The 13,276-nt window shown below is 41.9% G+C and overlaps 1 protein-coding gene across 2 annotated transcripts in view; it reads left to right on the plus strand.

The window, feature by feature from the left end:
• The window catches only part of MDN1 (midasin AAA ATPase 1), a 105,012-nt gene that overhangs the window by 54,823 nt on the left and 36,913 nt on the right, over window positions 1-13,276 (plus strand). For both annotated transcript variants that reach the window (XM_054196959.1, XM_054196960.1), the window contains exons 51-62: window positions 729-861; window positions 1,522-1,631; window positions 2,318-2,451; window positions 3,115-3,275; window positions 3,620-3,740; window positions 4,855-5,065; window positions 5,207-5,438; window positions 6,568-6,694; window positions 10,223-10,393; window positions 10,538-10,752; window positions 10,851-11,232; window positions 12,733-12,842. In XM_054196959.1, the coding sequence (XP_054052934.1) occupies window positions 729-861; window positions 1,522-1,631; window positions 2,318-2,451; window positions 3,115-3,275; window positions 3,620-3,740; window positions 4,855-5,065; window positions 5,207-5,438; window positions 6,568-6,694; window positions 10,223-10,393; window positions 10,538-10,752; window positions 10,851-11,232; window positions 12,733-12,842 (2,107 nt within the window). The remainder of the gene's footprint in view (window positions 1-728; window positions 862-1,521; window positions 1,632-2,317; window positions 2,452-3,114; window positions 3,276-3,619; window positions 3,741-4,854; window positions 5,066-5,206; window positions 5,439-6,567; window positions 6,695-10,222; window positions 10,394-10,537; window positions 10,753-10,850; window positions 11,233-12,732; window positions 12,843-13,276) is intronic.

The following is a 13,276-nucleotide window of genomic DNA, read 5'->3' on the forward strand; positions in this document are numbered from 1 at the left end:
CCTTCTTAGGAAGTGTATGTAACAAAACAAAGGCTAAATTCTAACTATACGTTGCTTTTGCTGCAAAAGAAATAAAGCCATTCTTGCTGTCTAGAACTGCAAATATGGCCATTAAATTATTTATCCTATGCAAATTAGGTATGAGTGCTGTGACTATGAATCCTGACTGTGTATCTGTGACCCTGGTGTATTCCTACAGCTCAGAGTTAAGGGGTGTTCTTAAGAGTGATGCATATATCCACTGCCTTTCTGACTGGTGTAGACATGCCATTTTTTTCCTAGCATTTATCATTTATTGCGTTGGCCCATCTGAAGCCCACGTTGAGGCCTACAATTTTTCCTCAGTGTTTTACAGGGAGCTCAGGCCTGTGGTTTCCTTTCCAAATTTGTTAGGTGCATGAAAGCTACATACAGTGACACTACACCCTTTATGGGTAGTCCTAGGTATCTCGCCTGGACTGTGAGGGGAAAAGGGAGTTGGACTTGAGTTTCCGGGCTGTCTTTTTGGGTACACTGACGACTGGTTAACTTGCTTCCACTGTTCTGTTTTACAGAACCTGCAGTCAACTTAATGCTTTTCTGTTTGGATATCTCAAGTGAGAGAGCTTAAGACTCTGCCTTCCTCTTAGGTTTCCTTCTTTCCTTCCCTAGTGTTCTCGCATAGGCAGGGGGATCAAGGAAGGTCTTTCACTGAATAATGTTTCCACTTGTCTTGTCTGCCTTCCCAGATGAACATGTGATGCCTCTGGACCCAAGATGGAATATGCAGTTTTTGGATATCATTAGAAATTCGATGAACTTTGATACAGAAATGGAACACACAGATCAGCTTCTAATTCTTTTGAAGTCTGTAGCAAATCGGTGGGTTACAAAAAAAGCTTGTGAAGATTGCCCAATGACTGTAATCAATGCTGCATAAACACTTGTGGTACCTGCCAAGTATGTCTTTAGGTTTTAATAGATGTGATTTAAAATACTAGGCAGAGATTTTGTACAGGTATTTAAGTTCTTTGCTTCTGTTTTCTGTAGATGCAGGCTAAACCAAATTACTTAATTACAGGGAGCAGGGCTCCCAGCATTCCATATCAGCTGGCGTACTTCAAGGACAAACCAGAACTGTGGGACAAAGCATAAAAGAGGCAGAAGCAGCAGTGTGAAATCTCTGACATAAATAGTTGCCCTGCTTTGGGATTTGGACTGCTTTTCCCAATAACAGCAAATAGTACACAGATTTTTCTGTTACAGTGTAAAGAAGCAGCTGCTCACAGATCCCTCAGGTGGTGGTGTTGCATCTGCTTAGTAACTTGCTGCTTTTTCCTTCCTGGTGATTACTAAAGTCAGGAATCTGCTCTTTGTGAAGCTTGCTTCTGCAGAAACCGTATTCAAGCAATTAGTTATGCTGCACTTGCTTCTTGTTTCATAATACAGTGAAATATCAAATGTCACTTTGTAGTTCACTGTTCTCATAAGGCAAAGGCTTTAAAATGGTACTGAATTTCTAAAACTTCATTATCACTTCAGGGCAGTATTATTTCTTGACCGAGAAAAAAGAAGCTACACAGAGAAGAATTTGATTACCAGCAAGAAGCCAAGAAATACTGTCTTAAGAATGTCTCTGGATTTCCGCAAAGGTGCGTTGATTTTCACTGTTCCTTTCAGTTCTATGGTCAATTCGAAATACGGCTAATTTGCACTGTTAGGAAATGTGTACTTTAAACATAGTATGTCCTGAATGTGCAAAGTAAGATTGTGTGAATGAAGGAGTCAGATGAGGACTAATATGATATGTGACACATTATTCTTGAATTAGATATACGTTTATGCTACAGCTTTTATGTCCAGCCTCTACTAAGTAGTGAGTGCATGTCATTTCTCCCTCTTAATTATCTAAACTTTAGGAAGATGGTGGAGAGAAATTGGAATTGCATTTTGTCTTTAGCTAGTAAGAATAGCCAAGTTCTTCAGTTGTGCTTTTGTTCTAATCATCTTTCTATTGTTTTATGTAATAAGGATGTTTATTCCTAAAACAAAAGGGGAAAAATGTAGTGATGAAGTTAGGATGTTCCATAGAAGTAATTGATCAATGTTTCCTTCATTCTGGATTTTTTTATATTACATGTGTTGAAATAATAGAGAATTGTGCAAATAGTGAAGGAATATGTTTTGGTACCTTGATTCTTAGGGGATTCTCTTTGGGCTTTTTCGCCCCCAACCACAGAGAGTATCTAGTGATCAGAAACCAATTCTTACTTGTCATGGTTATGTGGCTGGAATATTCAGTCTCTCCCTTTTTTTTTTCCCTCTTCCCCAAACTCAGATCCAGGAAGTTACAGCTGCCTCCCTCATGCGGTTGTGGTCAACCTTGCTGCTTTCTTTGAACTTTGGGATGCATTTGCATTTCACTGGGTGAAGTCTACTCAAGTGGCCTTAAGTGATGATGACATGCATGATGTGAGTGGACTTTTCGTAGTACATTATGGAAGATATGTGAAACTAGACAGTGTGCAGAACACTATTTTTAGTTTCAGGGACTGTGAAATGAACTGCGATGTTTTAATTGGTATTCAGAAAAGGTCTTACATCAGGCAAATGTGTTTATTTCAGTGTCTGTATTTGTGCTCTGTCTTCTCATTTCTTCTCATTTCTTAGTGTGGAATGTAGGTTTTCAGCCTGCAGATACTCAAGGTGGGAATTATCTTACCTAAATGTATGCACCTGGGACCTTAATATTCATTGTGCCATAGAAGTGCCTGTTTCTCTCCACCAATGAGCCTGAACTCGTGACATGCATGTCACAGGGTTGGTTCACTTCGCCTTCTCCCTTTTCAGACCATGAAGATGATGTTGTTGAAATCTGACAATGACATTGTAGACTTGGTGCAGGGATTACTTGTTTTTTGACTTGTGTAGTTCCACAGCAGAACCCCGCGGTGTTCTTAGAAAACAAATAGTTGAGTGCTAGTTGTGTGCCACTAAGTATAAAGTATTGCATGATGCTGAAATTAATGGAAGTGACAACATCTTTGCATTTTTCTCTTGCTTGAAGTACAAAGTGTTCTGTAACATACAGGGCTCAGCAATGGGAAAACTGTAACCTTTCTGGCTTCTTGTTAGATTTTATACAGCTTGCTGTGGCGTGACCGGTTCTGGGCAGTCTCTGACACTGTGACAGTGGATTCGCCAGGGTTGTCACTTCTGTCTCTGCACTGGCACTGGGTTATGAAGCATCTAATTGACAGAATTCCTCAGATGCTTATCGGATCAGACCAGCACAAGTGAGTGGCTCTGATTTGTGTTTCTGTTAAATGGTTGTATAAATTACCCTTTTGTTAGTATTATAGCTAATTAACATTTTGCTGTTAGTGTCCAAGTTGTGTGCCATTAGTGATGCAAGTGCAATGTATTACATAAATGGTCATTTAAAAAATTTAGGTTTCTTAGTATTGGTCTCCTTCTTGCCCAAACCATCATTGAGAATTTTTACCCATTTTCTGTACTTTAAAGTTAGTTTGCCGCTTTAGTGGAAGGTTAAGAGAAAGGGTTTTCCTTTCTCATGGCCTTCTGCCTTTTTTCTCAAATTCTGAGTTAACTGTGGGCTTTTTTTTTTTTTAACTCCAAGGGTTTCGAAGGAAATTCAATCTGTTTCACAGCAGATTCAGAGCTGCTTGGCCAATCCTGCTGGTATTTCTGCCAATATGAAGATATTACAGAAGTCTCTAGGAAAACCTCTTCCTTTTAAGGTATTGGTACTTTGTTTGCAGATTTGTATTTCCAGTGATGTCCAAATTTGCTCTAAAGTAATCATAAAGATTTGTAGCACTTGCTTTTGAGGCCAGCAAAAATACATTCCTTTTGGACTTGTTAAATTGATTTAAAAAGAAATTTCAACATCTGTTAATGTACATCTTTTTTGTCAAATATCAGTTATCCAGATAGCATTTCTACTATTAATTATGCTTTGTATAGATAGCAGTTATTTAATATAGAGTGGTGGACAAGCATGAAAATATTAGTGCTTGCTCTGTTATGGAGACTTGTGAATATCAATATGCCACTTGCTTATTTAGTGAACATACACGTGTACAGAATAGAACATGTACTTCCTTTTAAACAGCATAGGATGGGGCTGCCTTATGATTTACCACAAGAGAACGCCGCTTAATGCTGACAATTTTTTGTTCTCCTAAGTTGTTTCATGAACTAGTGTCTTCAATAAAAAAATCTTACAGAAAATTTTTTTAAAGAATATAAGTCCCTTTTTAAAAGCAGGGAAAAAGTAGAGATGTAGGTTTCTCAAGCTGGTGATTAGTGATTAGACCTAGGTTTTTATGGCCTTATCTCTCAAAGATACTCAGCTGTTAAAAAATGCTCATAGTCACTTTGCGGGACTTTAAAGAATGTTCAGTGCTTACCGAGAATTTTGGGAGGTTTTTCTAGGCATCCAAATATATTTAAATTGCAGGGGAAAATGCCAATTTCTTTTCAGTGACAGTAGCTTCTAGAGTTTTTTATTACTTTATGTATTTATTGCCCTTAGTTTGGGTAAGTTACCATGTTGAGGTATTGTTTGTCTGCATAATTTATGTAGTTTCTTCAGGATGGCAGGGGGGGAAACTTGACAAGGAAGAATTATGGCCAACTATTTCCATTTCTGTCTTCCTGTTGCATTGAATAGGGCTACAAAGGAATTATTGTTAAGTTTTGTTGCAGGTTGGTTTGTATATACTTGTACTTCAGTCATGTGCATGTGAACTTGAAATCTTAGCTCTGACTGCAGTCAGATCTTGTTTGTTGTGTTACTAGTGCTGCTGAAACAAATTGCCACTTGCTCAAATGTCCTTTTTGTGTTTGCAGGATAAGCTGGGCATGGAATGTTTTTCTCAGTTGAAAGTTCTCAGCAAAGCATTTAACATCTTGGAGCTAAGATTGGTCTTTGGAGAAAGTAGGTGGCAGGAAAAAATGTGCTGTCTGAAAATTGCTGCCACTGGATGGAAGATGAAGAAAGCATTGCTGCAAGCTGATGGCCTGATAATTAGAGCTAATCATGTAGAAGATGTTAGCCTGGGTAGGTAACACTTTTGAAGAGCCTAACAGGATGATTTCTGCCATCTCCGTTCATTCTGTATACAAATGGAAAGGATGTGAAATGTTCACTGGCAAGAAATATAGCACATACTTAACGTGCCTCTTGCACTCTGCCAAACAGGTCAACTAGAGACTTTTTTGAAAGCTGTACGTTCACAACTGAGAGCAGAAGGAGTTATATATAGTCATTCAGAAGAAAGGTTTACTGAAGATGCCATCTCCAACCAGTTAGAGCCTGCCTTGTTAAACCAGCTCTGCAGTCGGATTCAGCTGTGGCCTGCGATGGAATACATAAGCGTGCTCTGGCAGTACAAACTGACAGCAGATTATTTGGCCAAGGCTTGTGCAAGAAGGTAAGAAGGTTGGAGAAAGAAATCCCGTATTCCTTTCATGAGATTCAGAATCCCTAGCTAAAAGCTGTAACTTCAGTACTTTACATTTGTATGTAAATCTGTGTGTGTGTACATATATATTAATATATATGGCTGTTTTTATACGCATATATATGTATGCGGTGCACACATGCTTATATATATTTATGTATATAAATGCATATGCACTCCTTGTCTGCAATGCAGAATTGCACTTGGGCAGCTATAAAAAGTATCAGCAAATAGAATTTAGTATTATAATGAAGTAGTTTTTTTCTTCTCTAACTTTATTAATGCAAATGTAAGAATGTGATGCCTAAGCCCCTTGGGTAAGCACATTAGACTTCAGAAATAGCTTTATTAATGGTAGAATGGATTATTGGTGGAAGAAAATGAAAACCTTTTATGTAGCAAATGGTACATAGTATTTTCCGTTTGGAAATACGTAGTATTTGCCTTTTAATGAAATAGAAGAGTCCTTCATATTAGGAATTAATATGAAGATGTTTATCACCACATTGCTGGGGGCTACTGCAGAAAGACTGAATTAGACCTGCTGATGGAGAAAGTACACTAGCATGCTTGCTTCCTTTTGTGTAAACTACGCAAGTATAGTTTAAATTCATATTATTAATTTAAGGAGTGTTAGTGTTTTAAGGGGCCAAGTGAATTTTTTTGACTGCTTTACCATTCCTTAAAAGAGAGCTCTTCATTTACAGATGTCAGTGAAAGGAATTTTTTTGTGCCATGAGACACCTAGGATCACTGATTCACTCTTGAATTCAGTAAAGTTCTGATTTTCACAAGAACCATAAAGCTGACAGTTTGTCTCAAAATGTTTTGCTGAACATGCATATTAAAGCAACAGATTCCCCTTCTTCCCTATTTTGATGTATTTAGATTTTTCCAGCTTTGAAGGATGCAAGCGTTTTGAGTATTATTTCAGTGCTTGTTCTTCTGCAGCGTTTAAATGCTGTCATTTTAACCTTTCAGAGAGTCTTTGTTATTGAGACTTTGCCTGCCATTCTCAATTTGTTTTACTATCTGAATGAGTTATTTCATGTGCCCTGCTTAAGCTTACTTATATTGGTATTTCTTTTGTCTGTTACAGGGAGAACTGCAGTCAAGAACTAAGCATATGTTCGGATCTAGTTCAGTTTATAGCTTTTTCCCTGAAGTTGACACCAGCTACTTCTCACCAGCTGTCTGGACTGTGGCATTTATTACACCTTAATGAAGTAAGAATAAATTTTAGTTCAATTAGCCTTGCAGAAGTTTTCAACAGACTCTTCAAAATAAGCATATCTCTTTAAGATTTTTGATGTGCAGTCTTTCTACCTGTGCCTGACAATAATTGTTCCTTCTTTTAATAAGAAAGGTTGTTGACTGTGAGCCTGCAAAAAACATAATTAAAACACAACATTAAAACATAATAAAATACAGCAAAGTCTTAAATAAGAATTCTATGATCTAGTTTAGTACTACCGTTCCATTCATCCATCTGTGGATGGGCAGGGACTGGGAGAATGAGGTGCCGCCCACTGTAGGAGAAGATTAAGTTCAAGACCATCTGAGGAACCTGAAGGTGCACAAATCCATAGGACCTGATGAGATCCTTCTGCGGGTCCTGAGGGAACTGGCAGATGAAGTTGCTAAGCCACTATCCATCTGTATTTGAGACATCAGAGCAGTCTGTCAAAGTTCCTGCTGACTGGAAAAGGGGAAACGTAACCATAACTTTTAAAAGGGGGAAAAAAGGAAGACCCAGGGAACTACAGGCCAGTCAGTCTTATGCCTGTGCTCGGCAAGATCATGGAGCAGAGCATTCTGGAAATTATACTAAGGTGCATGGAAAATACGTAGGTGCTTGATGACAGCCAATATGGCTTAATTAAAGGCAAATCATGGCTGGTAAATTTGGTGGCCTGTTATGACGTCACCTGTCTGGACTTGTACAAAGCATTTGACACTGTTCTGCGCGACATCCTTGTCTCTGAATTGGAGAGACATGGATTTGATGGATGGACCACTCAGTGGATAAGGAATTGGCTGGATGACCACACTTAGAGTTGTGGTCAACGGCACGATATCCTAGTGGACACTAGTGATGAATGGCGTTCCTCAGGGGTTGGTATTGGGACCGGTGCTGTCTAACATCATTGTCGGCGACATGGACAGTGGGATTGTGACCCACTTAGTGGATGAGGGAAAAGCTGTGGATGTTATCTACTTGGATTTTTGCAAAGCTTTTGACACTGTTTCCCACAGCATTCTCCTGGAGAAACTGGCTGCTCATGGCCTGGACAGGTGTACTCTTCGCTGGGTAAAAAACTGGCTGGATGGCCGTGCCCAGAGAGTGGTGGCAAATGGAGTTAAATCCAGTTGGTGTCCAGTCACAAGTGGTGTCCCCCAGGGCTCGGTGCTGGGGCCGGTTCTCTTTAATATCTTTATCAATGATCTGGATGAAGGGATCGAATGCACCCTCAGTAAGTTTGCAGATGACACTAAGCTGGGCGGGCGTGTTGATCTGCTTGAGGGTAGGTTGGCTCTGCAGAGGGATCTGGACAGGCTGGACCGATGGGCTGAGACCAATCGTCTGAGGTTCAACAAGGCCAAATGCCGGGTCCTGCACTTGGGTCACAACAACCCCATGCAGCGCTACAGGACTGGGGCAGAGTGGCTCGAAAGCAGCCCGACAGAAAAGGACCTGGGGGTGTTGGTGGACGGCCAGCTTAACATGAGCCAGCAGTGTGCCCAGGTGGCCAAGAAGGCCAACAGCATCCTGGCCTGTGTCAGGAATGGTGTGGTGAGCCGGACTAGGGAAGTGATCATCCCCCTGTACTCGGCACTGGTGAGGTCCCACCTCGAGTACTGCGTTCAGTTTTGGGCCCCTCACTACAAGAGGGACATTGAAGTGTTGGAGCGTGTCCAGAGAAGGACTACAAAGCTGCTGAGGGGTCTGGAGGACAAACCTTATGAAGAACGACTGAGGGAGCTGGGGTGGTTTAGCCTGGAGAAGAGGAGGCTGAGGGGAGACCTTATCACCCTCTTCAACTACCTGAAAGGAGGTTGTAGAGAGATGGGGGCTGACCTCTTCTCCCTGGTGACAAGTGATAGGACGAGAGAGAACGGGTTCAAGTTACGTCAGGGGAGGTTTAGATTAGATATTAGGAAACATTTCTTCACTGAAAGGGTTATTAAACATTGGAATAGGCTGCCCAGGGAGGTGGTGGATTCACCATCCCTGGAGGTGTTTAAAAAAAGGGTAGATGGGGCACTGAGGGACATGGTTTAGAAGTGGCTTTTGTCAGGGTAGGCTAAAGGTTGGACTCGATGATCTTAAAGGTCCCTTCCAACCTCAACAGTTCTATGATTCTATGATTGAGTGCACCCTCAGCAAGTTTGTCAACAACACCAAGCTGTGTGATGCAGTCAACATGCTGAAGGGAAGGGATGCCATCCAGAGATACCTGGACAGGCTTGAGAAGTGGTCCTGTGTGAACCTCATGAAGTGAGCCAGATTTGCAGCCCAGAAAGCTAACTGCATCCTGGTCCGCATCAAAAGAAGCGTGGCCAGCAGGTCAAGGGAGGTGATTCTGCCCCTCTACCCTGCTCTTGTGAGACCCCACCTGGAGTATTGTGTCCAGCTCTGGAGCTCCCAGCATAAGAAGGACATGGACCTTTTGGAACAGGTCCAGAAAAGGGCCCCGAAGATGATCAGAGGGATGGAGCACCTCTCCTATGAGGACAGGTGGAGAGAGTTGGGCTTCTTCAGCCTGGAGAAGAGATGGATCTGGGGAGACCTTATAGCAGCCTTCCAGTACCCGAAGGGGGCCTACAGGAAAGCCGGGGAGGGACTCTTTATCAGGGAGTGGAGCAGTAGGATGAGGAGTGACTGTTTTAAACTGAAAGAGGGGACATTTAGATTAGATGTTAGGAAGAAATTCTTTACTGTGAGGGTGCTGAGACACTGGCACAGCTTGCCCAGAGAAGTTGTGGATGCCCCATCCCTGGAACTGGCCCTGTTGGATGGGACTTTTGAGTAACCTGGTCTAGTGGGAGGTGTCCCTGCCCATAGCAGGGGGGTTGGAACTACATGATCTTTAAGGTCCCTCACAACCCAAACCATTCTATGATCTGTGGTCTAATAGATAACAGGAAATTGATTGAATGGCAGGTGCCAGGCTGGTTGCATCTACATATTCAAAGTAGTTTTATGCTGAAAAATACTTGCCTCAGTTTCTGTGCCTCTAAATTTTTTTTAGGTCTGGGTTGTAACTCAAATAGACTGAGACAGTTATTTGATGCATTTTCTGTAGAGCTTTTAATATGTCAGAGAAATTATAATTTGTTAATATTTAGCTATGATACAATGGTGGTTGTGTTCCCACAAAGCTCAGTAAAACAGCAAGTTCACTTTAAATGCTTCGGAGCAGAATATTGGCTAGCTTTATCTTTTTTATGCTCGTATATCATAACAAAAGGTCGCACAATCATAGACTAAAGGCTGTATTCTGAAAACTTGCTCTGTAAACACACTGCATATTCCACAGATAGAAGGAGGCAGTGCAGACCTCAGGAGGTATACTTTTTGTTGAGAAGAGATGCAAGCAAACACCACCTGAATTTGAAAAAGATCTTGAAGAGTATCTTGTGCACTCCTTACTGAAAAACAGTATCATACTCTTCTTTTTTGTGTTTGTGTTCTTGATTGTCTTTTGCTCCCGGTAAATGATTTTCAGCTCAAGGTCTTTCTCCCTTCTTAGATATCTGCTGAAGAAATGTCTATTCTGTCATCTCAACTAGTTAATGCTGCATTAGCATCTTTTTGGAGCAGTACTTTCACCACTGACCCAGACTACTGGTTGACTTGGAGGCCTCTACCTGCAACAGAGGAAAAAATCTTTTCTAAATCACATATGAACTGTTCTATGAAGGTTTGTTTCTTCTGACCTAATCAAACAACTAGCCTGAATACTCTTATTAAATGATTTAACAGCTTTCTAAAGCAATACTGTAAGTTCTAACATAGTTAGTGCAAGTTGCATCTGAACAATCTAACTCTTAATCTCTTAATTTAGGGCCCAGGTATTTTGACTCGAGCCGTTTTCTCAAAGTGCTTCTTTGAAATTCTAACTAGCAGCAGCAAGACAAGCCAGTGGGATGTGAGTGGGCTTCCTGTTCTGTCGTCATCCCATGTGACACTAGGAGAGTGGATGGAGAGAGCACAGCAGCTTCATGAAGTCAGTACAGCACTGTGGACCAACCTGGCTGTCTCTTCAATAGCAGATTTTAGGTATTAAGACCTCTGTTCCACATACAAGTTGTTGAAATCGGGCACGTTACACAAGTTTGCTTACCGCGTGTAAACTTTTTTCATTCCTTTGCCTCCAGATACACAGATGCCAGGCTACAAGGAATAATGCTAGGCAGACAACTCTCTGCCCTGGTAGATCTGGTTCCAGTGGATCTTCAAGAGGAATTTTTGGAATGCTGTGAGAAGCTCTACCTCAAGGATCCTGTTGCATATGAGTACCTTCTCAAGATACTTAGAAGCATTACTGAGCAAGAGTTACTTCCTAAAGAATTCCTGTTTCTCCTGCTCACTTGCTTGCAGCAGTTCTTTGGGGAAGGGCTTAAGGAGTTACCGGAGACAGCTTGGCGAGGAAGCCTCTGGGTGAATATTGGTTTGGTGCAGATCCAGGTGTGGCTTCCGCAGACCAGGTTTGATCCAGCTGTTAAAAGAGAATACAAGCTCAAGTATACAAAAGAAGAGGTGAGCGTGGAGCTGGCTTTTACCTCTGTAATGTGTAAAACCCCAATGCAAAGGAGTTTGGCTTGGGTGTTCTTGGGCAAATCTTTAGTCGTGACTTTTAAACTGTATAATTATAATTCCTTTTACTGTCCTCTGTGAATCACATATTTAAGAATTTTCATTGCAATACACATTCATCACACAATCTTCACAAACTTCCCTTAACATAAAAAGAAAAGAATTCCCCACACCAAAATCGAAATAACATCATCACAACACCAAACAAAAGTGGACAATTTACACACAATCCACTCCTCATCCCTTCACCACAATTACATTAATAGAAATTCCCACAATCACTCCGCACTTTGCTCTCTAGGTGTGTTCAGTCCATGTTTTGCCCATTACCTCTCCCGATTACTATCCTTATCTCAAATTCCTCATGCCCCATGTTGAGCACCAAAAAGGACTGTGGTGGGTTGACCCTGGCTGGACACCAGGTGCCCACCAGAGCCACTCTCACTCCCCTTCTCAGCTGGACAGGAGAGAGAAAATATAACAAAAGGCTCGTTGGTCAAGATAAGGACAGGGAGATTACTTAGCAGTTACTGTCACGGGCACAACAGGCTCAACTTAGGGAAATTAATTTAATTTATTTCTAATCAGTGTAGGGTAATGAGACATAAAAACTAAATCTTAAAACACTTTCTCCTCCCCCGAGTGGCACAGGGAAATGGGGATTGGGATCAGTTCATCACATGTTGTCCTGCCACTCCTTCCTCCTCAGGGAGAGGACTCCTCGCACTCTTCCCCTCCTCCAGCATGGGGTCCTTCCCATGGGAAACAGTTCTCCATGAACTTCTCCAACATGAGCCCTTTCATGGGGTGCAGACCTTCAGGAACAGACTGCCCCAGCGTGGGTCCTCCATGGGGTCACAAGTCCTGCCAGCAGACCTGCTCCAGTGGGGGGTTCCTCCCACAAGTCCTGCCAGGGCCCTGCTCCAGCACAGACTCTCCACAGGGTCACAGCCTCCCTCAGGCACCCACCTGCTCTGGCATGGTGTCCTCCACAGGATACCTGCTCCACTGTTAACCTCAATGGGCTGCAATGGGACAGCCTGCCTCACCATGGTCTTCACCACAGGCTGCAGGGGAATCTCTGCTCCAGCACCTGGAGCACCTTCTCCCCCTCCTTCTTCACTGACTTTGGTGTCTGCAGAGTTGTTTCTCTCACATATTCTCACTCCTGTCTTCCGCTACTGTTCCACAGCAGCTTTTTGCCCTCTTCATAAATATGTTATCACAGAGGCACTACTACTCTTGCTGATGGGCTCAGCCTTGGCCAGTCTTGGAGCTGACTGGCATTGGCTCTGTCGGACATGGAGGAAGCTTCTAGCAGCTTCTCACAGAAGCCACTCCTGTAGCCTCCCCACTACCAAAACCTTGCCACGTAAACCCAATACAACCTACTTGGTTACCAAAACCAGAACCTCAGAGAACGGTTTATTCTTTCCTTTTTAGTTATACCAGCTGGAGTGTGAATGGAAAACAAATGATTTGTCATCCCAGCTGCACACAGGAAAAAGTATTGAAGACAAAGCAGTCGGCAAATATATTCATCCCCATCTCAGGTAATGTCTCAGAATTTAACTCTTCTCTTCCAGATTGGAAACTTCATCTTTGGGTGCTTGGGCTCCAAAGCTTTTTTTTCCACAGCTTAACAATTTTTGTATTTTTCTATAGAAATAAGGGCTGCTGGTTTAAAAGTATCATTTTGCATATTGAGGTGGTAAAGAGAAGTACAGAAGCTGCTCTGCTTAGTTGCAGTGACTAAGGAATTATCTGTACACGCTTTGTACTGCTGTAACTACAATTAAAGCAGTGGCCTTCATGTCTTGATAAAATTGAAGCTATGCCCAGAAGTGAAAATAAAGCCATACATCTAAATTACGATAATCTCATTAAAATGTGACGATGTTATTAACAAACTGAAATGAGGTGGAATGTGTATCTATCACTGCACCTTTTCAAGGCCTTGGCAGATGCCAGTGCTATTTTGCAGAGT

Source organism: Rissa tridactyla, chromosome 3 (genome assembly GCF_028500815.1).
Source record: "Rissa tridactyla isolate bRisTri1 chromosome 3, bRisTri1.patW.cur.20221130, whole genome shotgun sequence".
NCBI classification, from domain to species: domain Eukaryota; kingdom Metazoa; phylum Chordata; class Aves; order Charadriiformes; family Laridae; genus Rissa; species Rissa tridactyla.